Source organism: Jaculus jaculus, chromosome 16 (assembly GCF_020740685.1).
Source record: "Jaculus jaculus isolate mJacJac1 chromosome 16, mJacJac1.mat.Y.cur, whole genome shotgun sequence".
In the NCBI taxonomy this organism is placed as follows: Eukaryota; Metazoa; Chordata; class Mammalia; order Rodentia; family Dipodidae; genus Jaculus; species Jaculus jaculus.
The window spans coordinates 70,676,083-70,688,141 of NC_059117.1; the positions used below are offsets into that span (position 1 = coordinate 70,676,083).

The window sequence follows — 12,059 nt, forward strand, 5'->3', positions numbered from 1 at the left end:
ATGAATCATTTTAAACCTGCAAATGTCACTATGTGAATCTTTCAACAAACGAGATCAACTGAACGTGTAGCTCCAGAGAACATTTGAGCCTGTTTTGTCATGAGAAAGACACACTAGGCAGCCAACTACAATTTGACCTACCGTCTTTAGGGGAAAGAAAAGATGGGACTTTCTGTAGGAAAAGAATTTTAAAACATGAATCATATAACTTGACTTTAACCTTCACATCTTCATTGTGATTATCAAAAGTGAACTACACAAAGATACTTTAAAAGCTATTTTAGGCATGATATAATCTGAGCTAATTTTTTTATTAATTGTCAAACGATTTTAAGATAATACGGAAGAGAATTGTTTCCTTGCCTCCCTGACGTGCTTCAGCCCCGTACTAGAGTATGGAATATCTGCTGTCATATTTTTAAAGTACTAATAGTCTATGCAGTTGATGCTCCATAACCCTAAAGAAAAGATAAATTTCTAAATTATTTTAGAATTTTAAAAGGAGTGTTCCATTTATATAATGTTCCATGTTTCCAGAGGGAAGCCATCTGTCTGACTGAATTTGCAACTGGAGTCTGCCATTGGCAGCTGTTTCTCCAACAAGACCCCATCATTTCAAGAATTTGTAAATGTCTTTCTAACCCCTCTCCTGCCTCAGCTACAACAATATTGTGTTGTTTCAAAACACCTGCTTCAAGACCAAATTCCCTGGGTACCAAGCACACATGTGCTCAGCAGTCTGGCCCAGTTGCACAGGCTCACTCACCCTTGTTTGGCTGTTCCAAAACAGGTGCCCACCAGCCTCATGCCGCCCTGGGGCCACCTAATGAGCGTGCATCCCTCGGCCTACCTCACTTCCATCCCTCCAAAGTGAGAGGAGACTAGCAGAGGACACAGTGGCTCGGAGCACTTGCTGGAGTCAGGCAAGACTGACACGCCAAGCTAGCTCTTCTTCCCTTGACGTACTAACTAACCTCTTCTAGCTGCAGTTGCTTCGTCTGCAGGCCTGGGGAATATACTGCTTCTCCCGTAGGGTTCTTTTAATATCAAATCAAATACTACATGTAGAACATCTAACACTTAATCCAAAGGGCTGTAGTCAAGGGAGGGAGCTTCCCTTCTGCTTGTTGCTGTGTGTTGTGTAAACCAGTATGTGTAGCATTCTAAAGCAAAGGAAACCTTTTAGAATTCACAGAATTCCAGAAATCAGTGGCAAAGTGAGTGGCTACTGTGTGGTCGTATACTTCTTGCATTCTGTGGTTGAATAAAGTATTAACACAGAATGAATTAATGGGTCACTTCCTCGAGGCTACACACTAGTGTGTTCTCAGGGATACCATGGAGAGAGAAAGCGTGTTTAGAAAGAGGCGAGGTGCCTCTGTTCCTTCCTCAGAGATGACCCTCTGTCTGCCTTCCCTCTTCCCAGAGCTTAATCATAGGAACAGAACTTCACGGTTGATGGAGACAACTGAACGGGGCAGAACTTGTGGGATTTCATAGCCCAGAACACTAACCCTGGGGAAGAATACTTTCACTTACTGATGTGAACATGCCTGCCAATTAATACCTTTTGGAAAACAGCCTGATGCTTGATATCCTGTTAAAATTGCATACTTTCCTTATCCCTGAAAAGGCAGGTCTTTATCTAAGTCTTATCTGTTTAACTTTATTGCTTAAATGACAGAATTCAGTGATTAACTAACATTTATGATGTCAGTAGAAGTGTTTGAATTGAGCATAGAAAATTTCCAGGAGGAGCCTACCCCAGCCCCTCTGCCTTATTCAGTAGTTTTCCATCCAAACCACTTCTGTTGCCATATAATTATTTGTTTCTTCCATTTTCTTTATATCCAGTGCCTTGCTTGGTTGTAGATAAAAGCAGAAAGGACTAGAATAGAAGTAGTGGAAAATAATGTAAAGTCAAAAGTAGAGCCCAAAACCTAAGTGATGTTATAGAATTGTAGACATCATTAAGATATTTTGATATGTTTGTTACCGAACAGCATGCTGTAAAAGCTACATACACTTTGCTATAATAAAGAGAAGCGATTTCTAGTTCTCAAAAGTCAAATAAATGGTAAGTCAAAAGATTTGACCATGGGGGCTAGAGAGATGGATAAAAGACACTTGCTTGCAAAGCCCAATGGCCCAGGTTTGATTCCCCAGTACCCATGTGAAGGCAGATACACAAAGTACAGCATGCATATGGAGTTCATTTGCAGTGACAGGGGACCTAATATGTCTAACATTTTGTCTCTGTCTCCCTCTTGCTCTGTCAAATAAATAAATAAAATTTTTAAAAGATTTGACCAAAATTTAAGGGTTTAACAAAAGTATACACAGGGCTGGAGAGATGGCTTAGCGGTTAAGACGCTTGCCTGCAAAGCCAATGGACCCAAAAGAGGCACAAGGTGACATAGGCGCAAGGTTGCCCATGCACACAGGTGGCACACACCTCTGGAGCTCACTGCCAGTGGCCAAAGGCCCTGGCATACCAATTCTCTCTCCTCTCTCTCTCTCTCTCTCTCTCTCTCTCTCTCTCTCTCTCTCTCTCTCTCTCTCTCTTGTTCTCTCTCTCTCATAAAACATATATGGGTTCATACAGGTGTCAAACATTGTGACATTTTCCTGCCAGCTCTACATTCTAAACTTAAGATGAACATATTTATCATGTGTTTACTGAGAAGTTGATCATCTCTGATGTCTTGGTTTTCCAATTTCAAGTAGGATCAAGGCCTACTTTCCACTTCCTACTTTATATGAGAGGTGCTAGGCCGGCAGTGTTTCCTAAATGCCCTAAGACGTCAAGTATCTGGGAACCTTTCTCTGGCCTTCATGGTTTGGGGTATCTCAATGGACCAGCATGCTATAGGATGCTGCACATGTTGTCTCCAGTCCCCATCTGTACCCCTTACTTAGGCTCCTTGAATGCCATCTGACAGTCTCTAGAACAGAGAGGATCTGCCTTGCCATCTCAGTGACAAGGCAGTGTCAATCTATAAATTTCAAGCGGAGAAGCCAGGAAATGGCTCAGCAGTTAGAAGCACTTGCAAAGCTTGCTGGCCCGAGTCTGGTTCTTCGGCTCCCATGTGAAGCTGGATGCAGAGAGGCACAAGCATCTGTGACCCCAACAGTCTGCCCTTCACATATGCACCCATGTGCATATACACACACATAAAAAATTATAAATAAATGAATGTTATACAAAAGAATATATTTGCCCCATCTACCATAGTGAACTATTGTCTCCAACTAAGGCTACTGAAAACAGTTCTGTGATCTTAATGGTAACTTAACTTCTCTTTCCATTAAGCACACACAGGTGTTGATGTACCTCTCGACATCTTAAAACCATTTAAAGTTATCATCTTTCCAATCCAGAAACCTCAAATAGCTTTCCTCTGCTACTTTCATTACTATGAACTCTCAGAGTAACCATTTCCTCCTGGTTCTGTAAGTAATATTTTAGCCACCTTTTCCTGAATGACTACTATGCTTGTACCATATCCAAGACCACCATTGCCTTGAAGATGTTGCATCCTTGAGTATGGGGTCTTCTTTAACTTGATTTCACTGCATTCCTTCTAATGCATGCTTAGTAGTTAATCCCAGGAAGTGCCTTGACTTAGAAGACAGGTGCTTCAAAATTAAAACTTGTTTCCTAACTTGCTGTAAGTTTAATGAAAACTCCTCAGCTCTGCTTATCAGAATTCTTTATGAAAATTGGGAAGCTATCAAATATATTTCTTCATAGATCATGGATTGGGACTTTATACTATATAAATGTAGACAGCCTTCCCTCCAGAAAGAGCACATGTATAAGGGTAATGTCATCTGTGTCCTTATAAGAAGTTAAATTTGTGCTTAATTACCCAAGAATTCTTTACCTGAAACCTTTTAAGGGATGAAGTATGAACTGAATCAAGGATGGCCCCATGGCTTCTCCATGCTGAAAGATTTACAGTGTGTTCTTAGCAGTATTGGCTGTGGTTACATGTATATCCACGTGGCTGCCGTGGACCTAAACACACTGCAGGCTGACCGTTTCTTTCTTCTGAACAACTCCTGACTTACGTTGTATGGGTTTATATCACATCTATTACATTTAGCCTAGTTTTTCAAGTTGTACCAGGCCTTGGTGTTCTAGTTTTCATGTTCTCCTTTGTGTGGTAAACACTCATGCTGAAAACTTCCATCAATTGTAAATGAGTTGGGGGGTCAAATTCATGTCACTTATAGCTTGAATGACTCACTTAGGGAGCAAAGAGCTGGCCTAAGTGTCTGACACAGAGAGCTGCAGAGCCTTCATCCCATTGTCTCACTCCTGAAGCAAATCCTTCTTTCCTAAAGGGCATTTTGAGACAGGATTGGGTTATAGAACGCATTTTGAGGCCTGGCCTTCTGAGTTAGAACATGAGACACCTCTCTCTCAGTAATTTTGTAATTTAGTTACACATCTGAGGCTGAAAGACTATTGCAAGCCTCCTTTTAAAACAATAATAATGAATGATTCAGCCTATTGATTTTGAAATGGCTGAAGAGATTGCACGTCAAACTTGTCTCAGAGAGCTAAATTAATGACATGTCTTGGCCCGCAGTTGGTCTATTCGTGACCCTGGGAGAGGATGTTTTCTGATGCTCATTTTTTTTGGGGGGGGGGGCTGCCCCTTCCAAGGTGTTGTCAAATGCATTTTATTGCTGTATGAAGTGAAATCATGGAAATGGAGAGAGTTCTAAGGAAACATGGCATGAGCAGTGCCCACCACGGAAAGAGGCCTCAGGAAGCATCTGTGGAATGGATCAATGACTTGGTCCATCTTATTTCCAACACTACAGATTACCGCAGGCGCCCAGCCAGCTCTTCGCCAGCCCTGGCTTCAACGCTACCTACAGTAGATAGATCCTTAGAAGACCATGAACTACACTGCCAGCAAGCTTGCTGTCAGTGTCGCCTTAGGCTCCTGTGCCACTAGACAGTTAATGAGAGTGCTTCGCTTCTATGTTGCATTCCCCAAATATTATTACATTATAACTATAATTCCATTTAGGTCATACCAGTTATGACTACCATTGTAGACTGTGAGCCCCATGAGGACAGAGGTGCACCTTGTTTCTGCCTGCACCTGGCATGGTTTAGAATAGATGAAAGACTATAAGGGAAAGAAAGAGAAAATGAGAGAAAAGAGCATGAATAAAGCTGGGCATGGCAGCATACGCCTTACTTAGGAAGAGGCTAAGGTAGGAAGATCACTGTGGGTTCAAGGCCATCCTGAGACTACATAGTGAATTCTAGGTCATCTTGGGCTAGAACAAGACATTTCCTCTAAAAAAAAAAAAAAAAAAAAGGAAAGAAAACGAAGAAGAAGGATATATTCACAACCATCTCATTAGTCTCTTCAGAGGGATGTAAATGTATGTTCCAAAAACAAACCATTCTAACTCAGCAAGAAAGGGTTGAAACTCTCTGTATTTTAAGTCAGCAACCATGTATACTTGTGTATGTGTTTTATGTCATCCATACTATTTGAGTAGAGTTAGTTGCCCAAGTGTTTAATTTCTAAATAAAATATAACTAGGAGGTGCACGTATTTGTCAATATGCCTACACAAAATACCAGATATCCCTGACCATCACTTTATAAAGAGGAAAGGTCTGTTTTGGCTCCCAGTTTAGGAACTTTCAGGGCATGATTGATGGGGCCTGTGGCAAGACAGCAAGTGGTGAAACCATTTATCTCATGGCCAGGATGTGAAAGAAACCAGAAGAGACACTGGAGGCAGGGGGAGGAGGGACTCACGTTTCCCTTCAAGGGCACGCCCCTGATGACCTAAGACCTCGTAGCAAGCCCCGCTTCTTAAAGGCTCTGCTCTGTCCCAGGAAGGGGCATTAGGGGGTGAGAGAGAGTGTAAGCTCCAAAACTCAGTCATTTTCTGATAGTCTCAAGTGATAAGTTTGTATAAATCTAGATTTGCCATCTATGAGGTTCTATGTCCCATGCTAAGAATTCACTGGATATTATTTAGCCAACCAGAAATTCTGTGTCTCCACGTTAGAGGTAAGCTGAGGCGCACCGAGGCTGCATCATTAGCCCAGTCACAAGCTGGGAGGCGGCGGCACAAGGACCTGGACTCAGGTCCTGTGCCCTACTCACTGCCACATGCTCTCTTATTTCTCTGTCCAAAACCCAAGGTTTCTGTCCAGGCCTGCGGGTTAAATGAATAAATTACATGCATTAATCAAGCATACTAAGAACATGTTAATTTTTTCTTAAGAAAAATTTGGAAAATTAAAATGTCGCTTTTCATTATAAAAGCACAGATCAGCAAATAACATGTCCATCTGACACAGTAGAATGCTCAGTTCCTTTCCTCAACAGAACTGACGTGGGGCAGCAAGTCACTTCAGTGCTGCACCCACCGGTAAGCAGCTGACATCCCACTGTCACCTTGGGTTACTGAGTGTAATCTTATGCCATAAAAGCCAACCCCTTTCAGATGGGCAGTTCAGGAAATGTGGTACATTCTGTAGCCACAATCATGACCTAAGTTCAGAACATTTCCGTTACCTCAAAAAGAAGCCACAAGAGCACTGGAGAGATAGCTTAGCCACAAGAGCACTGGAGAGATAGCTTAGCAGTTAAAGCACTTGCCTTCAAAGCCTAAGGACTCATGATTGACTTTCCACATCCCACATAAGCCAGACGCACAAGTGATGCGAAAGCGCAAGGTTGCACATGTGCACAAGGAGGTGCACACATTTGGAGTTCGAAGGCAGTGGCTAGAAGCCCTGGCATGCCAATTCTCTCTCCTTCTCTCCTCCCCTACCCCCTCCCCATCAATCTCTCGCTCTCTTGCATTAAAAAAAAAAAAGGCCAGTCTTTTGGGCTTGCCTCAAAGAAAAAGAAGCCATAGGAGTATAAACTTTAAAAAAACTTAAAGAAGCCATGGCATTTGTAGGAAAATGAATAAAACTAGAGATCATTATGTTATGCAAAATAAGCTTGTCTCAGGAAGACAAAATACCATGTGTTTTCTCTTATATGTAGACTTAGAGTTGTGTGTGTGTGTGTGTGTGTGTGTGTGTGTGTGTGTGTAATGAAAATCAAGAGAGGTCTGGGAAAGATGGCTCAGAGCTATTAAAGGAGCTTGTTTACAAAGCCTGAGAGCCTAGGTTTGATTCCCTAGTACTCATGTAAAGCCAGACCCACTAAGTAGCACATGCCTCTAGAGTTCATTTATAGGGGCAAGAGGCCTTGGGGTAGCCATCCCTCATCTCTTTTTGGAAAGCAAGGAAGGGAAGGAGGGAAGAAGTCAAAAGAGAGCCATGAGAAGGGAGAAAAATCTTAACAGAGGGGAAAAAACATAATACTTGTAACACAAAAACACACAATTGGAGGACTATTTGATGAGAAATAGGGGACTAGCTAAAAGGGAAGAAGGAGGTAAAGGAAGGAAACTGGGGGATGCAAAAAAGAAAACACTAATAATTTATAGAATAATTTCATTGGAAATTTTATATAGCATTTTAGTAAGAAGAGATTCTTTTTTATTTTTTTAAAGATTCTTTATCTAGTGAACAATGTCATAAGCAAGGAAACTTTTTAATACATATTAAAGAAGGCTGATGCCCCCAATATGTAAGGGGTTTTTATAAATCCATAAGAAAACTATGATGGGAGTTTTAAAATGTGAACAAGTGTATATGTAGCATAATACAATTTGTAATACATACTAAAAAAGCTAATGCCCTCAATATGTAAGGGGGTTTTAATAAATCCATAGAAAAACTGTGTTGGAAGTTTTGAGAATGTGAACAAGTATCTATGCAGCATAATAAGCATGTGGGGGCTTTACAGTGAAGGGGCCTCTTGTGCTGCTGGAGCTGCAAGCGTGAGGGCTTAACAGCAGCTCATCTATTCTGCTAAAATCTATTCTGCCACAGCACCGGATAACAGGCTTTCCAGACTGAAATGGTGATGGTGGTGACACTGTGTTAAAAAGCATTTAATGTCTTGGGAACTCCAAGAACTGTTTTCAAAGTTACATCTGGTTAATTTTTTTTTTACATCTTTATACTGCCAAAAAAATAAGCAAGAAAAAGCAGTAGCTGTCGCAAAGGGTGCTTCAAGAAAGTAAGGGTAGTGATTGAAATATCTAAAACTATTTCATGTTTCTTAGGAAGTCTTTTTGTATACAACCAATATTTCCAGATGTAGCAGGAAATTTGAGAATTACCTTTAAGTTAAATGCCAGTCCTGAGTATAAAACTCTGTTCACATATGCTACTGAGCTCTTAGTCATGTTGAAGTTAATGATTACTCTTAAATCTGGTTTAAGCTAAAAGGAAAGAAAATGGCATGTTGTGAAACTTTCATATACCAATTCTATGTAAGGAAATAATGTTTATGTTAACCTCCATAGATTTGTGGTAATATTCTTGATTACATCTGTAATATAGTCCACATCAGGTAGACATTTGTTTTAGACATGAGACCTTTCTGGATTATAGATCTTAAATGTGTCATCTTGTATTCAAGTTTTTGATGGCTTTTAACAATAGTAGTGATTATCAAACTTACTTTAATTTAAATGTATTTGGCCTTAATTTTCAGCAATGCTGAAAAAATATCCACTTCCTTATAAACTGGCTTTTTGTGGAAAACAATCATTTTTTTAAATTTATCTATTTATTTATGAGAAAGGGAGAGAATGGACATACCAGGGCCTCTGACCACTGAAAATGAACTCCAGATGCATGCACCACCATGTGCATCTGGCTTACATGGGTTCTAGGGAGTCAAACCTAGGTCCTTAAGCTTTGAAGGCAAACGCCTTAACCGCTAAACCATCTCTCTAGCCCTAATCTTTCTTTTAAAAATACTACTTTGAATCAAGGTGTGGTGGTTCAATGTCTGTAATCCCAGAAAAGGAGGTTGAAGCAGGAGGATCAATGTAAGTGCAAAGCCAGCTTGGACTAGAGGGAGACCCTGTTACAGAAAAAAATGAAAAGCAAATTAATAAATTAAAAACTGCTTTGAACTTTTGCTTACTTAGTCAACCCATAAATCCTGGCTGAGGACCTACAAGGTTTTAGCCGTGTGAAATCCAGCAGGGTAAGGGTACTTACTACCCATGCCAATGAGTGATACAGTTTACAGGCTGCCTGTCAACTCCAGAAAGAACTACAGAATACACTTGTGATCAGGGCTAAAAGTGAAACTGTTTAATTCTGCAAGAGCATAGGAAAGAGGAGATGGCCTATTAGTTATTAGCAGAAAAGGTCTCTGTAAGGAAGTCGCATCAGTTAGGCAATAGAGGGGATCGGCTGCACTTGGAGCTAAAGCAGGCACAAGTGTAATTCTTCTGAGGGCCTTCATGAAGGTCGGTGTGGCTGGCATCTCAGGAGCAGGACAAGGGGAGACCTGGCATAGGTATCTCATGAAGGTATGGAAAGTACTTGGGCCTCTGTCCATGGGGAAGGGTGGCAGATGTTGAAGCAGCAAAATCTTATTTGTGGGTAGGTCAGAAAGTCAAGACCAAGTGACCCTTTGTCTTCTTCCTGTCTCTTGGTCAGGAATACAACTGGAGGAACTACGAAGCCAGCCAGATGAGCGAGTCCGAGTGGCAGATGCTAGCCAGCCTCAGAAGGCAGCAAAACGAAGAGCTGGAGGAGCCCAGGGCTCCCCACGGCCTGAGCGCCTCCCAGGTTGACAACTGCAATGTCAGCGTCAGCACCAGCAGTGATGACACCACCACCTGGAACTCCTGCCTGCCACCTGTGAGTCCTGAACGTTGTTGCATCCACCCTGTGGCCCCCAAAAGGAGCACACTGCTCCCTAACAATGCCCAGCCTCGCTTGGGAAGATGAAAGCCAAAATGATAGCACCCACCATGAGAAATACCCAAAGCTCACTCCAAAACAGTGCTGTAGAATGGTGACAGAAGTCAGATGTCATTGTTTTGTCTTACATTGTGTTTGCCCACAGAGAATGTGTATATGATCATTGGTTTCTTAGTCTGTTGTGTGCTGCTTAATGCAGGAGACTGGATAAGTCATAAACACAAAGGACAGAGCCCAAGGTCAGGGGACCTACATCCGGCAAGGGGCTTCTTTCTGCATCATTCCATGATGACTGGGTGAAGGGTGTGATAACAAGAGAGAGGAAGAGAGAGAGGGAAATGCTAAGATTTATCCTTTCACCAGGAACTCACTCCCATGATAACTTTCCTCCCCCACAACAATGGGTTAATTGGTTCATGAAATCAGAGTCCTCAGATCTAACCACTGTTGGACAACAGCGATTTCCTAGTTCCATCTTATAGCAGTCTCGCCTCTCAACACTACTGCATGCGCATCAAGCTTCTGCCACATAGACTGCGGAACACATTCAAATCATGCTGTTGTATAAAACCATATGCTTCTGAAAGAAGAAAAAAATATTCTGTTATTGGCTCCGGGAATCTGTGGTGGTTTGATTCAAATGTCCCCATAAACTTAGGTGTTCTGAATGGTAGGTTTCCAGCTGATGGAGATTTGAAAATTAATGCCTCCTGGAGGTAATGTATTGTTGGGGGCAGGCTTATGGGTGTTATGGCCAGCTTCCCCTTGCCAGTGTTTGGCACACTCTCCTGTTGCTGTTGTCCACCTGATATTGGCCAGCAGGTGATATCCACCCTCTACTCATGCCATCATTTTTCCCTACCATTGTGGAGCTTCCCCTCAAGACTGTAAGTCAAAATAAACCCTTTTTCCCATAAGCCCCCCCTTGGGTTGGTTGTTTTCTGCCAGCAATGCGAACCGGACTACAACAGCATCCAATTGTATCCCTGATCCGAACATGAGCCCTGTGCTTTTAAAGAGGCTTTATATCTGTCAGATAACAACTTCTCAGATGAATGGTCAAAAGACTAGAAATATTAACCATTGTTCAGACAGGAGAGCGAGAAGAGCCCTCTGCAAAAGTCCTGAGAAGCTTACATGTCTCGGGGTCCATGGCCGGTGCCGGGGACATTGTTTGCACACATTGCATACATGTTGCACACACACCAAGCATGGCCATCATGCTTTCAACAGAGGACCTGCAATAGCTCTTTGCCTTCCTGTTTGCCAAATGTGCAAGCTACATCCTGGGCTGGGATTTCTCCTAAACCCTAAAGCAGATCCCTGTATCTCAGCTCGATCCATTCTCTACAATATTGTCCTCAAGGATCTTATGTTAAGTTGGGCAAATAAAGCATAAACTTCAGTAGGCCAGTCCAAACACACCACAAGAAATATCGTAAGACAGAAGCATGGAATCACTGTCATCCTAACAGGAGAGAGAGCCACCATTTCCTTCATGTCTAGAGCCATTGTGAGGCTGCTGTAAGCCAAAGGAGCAGTCGAGTGCTGCCACCTGCGTTGAGTCCCTTGTCCCTGTGATGAGGTACCTCAGAGGAGCAGCTACAAAGGAGGAGAGATCGGCCAAGACTCGTCGTTCCAGAGGTTTCCATGGTCCCTTGGCCCCATCACTTTGGGCCTGTGACGAGACCTGGGGGCTCATCCTCATCAACCTGGAGAGAGAAAGCGGGGGCCAGGGTCCCAGTGAGTTCTTCAAGGACATGGCTTCCATGAACTCACTTCCTTCGTTGAGGCCCCACCTCCTGCCATTTTTCACTGCCTCTCAATAGTGTCACCAGCTAGGGACCAAATCTTTAGCATGAGCTATTGGGAGGACTTTCCAGCTGTAAACTATAGCATCACACCCAACATCATATAAAGTAAATTAAAATATCTTCTCATCCAACAGTAGATATAACTTTTCACTATATATTTTTGGAGGAATTGTAAAATCACATAACTTAAATTCAACTTTGTATATGGCCGTATGAAGATAGGGATGTAACCCGGAAAGTACTTGCCTAGCATGTGTGAGACGCTGGGTTCTGTCCCCAGCACTGGAAACTAAATAAACAGCACATGACTTCTCCTCATACAAATTATCCTTAGTGCAGCTCCAGTGAAAATAGCAAGAGGCTAAACACTGAGTTCTACTCGAAACATGGTTTCCTCACCATCTC

At 42.2% G+C, this 12,059-nt stretch overlaps 1 protein-coding gene across 2 annotated transcripts in view; it reads left to right on the forward strand.

The window, feature by feature from the left end:
* Window positions 1-12,059, forward strand: part of Cfap20dc (CFAP20 domain containing) — a 252,383-nt gene that overhangs the window by 156,474 nt on the left and 83,850 nt on the right. For both annotated transcript variants that reach the window (XM_045135745.1, XM_045135746.1), the window contains one exon: window positions 9,574-9,777. In XM_045135745.1, the coding sequence (XP_044991680.1) occupies window positions 9,574-9,777 (204 nt within the window). The remainder of the gene's footprint in view (window positions 1-9,573; window positions 9,778-12,059) is intronic.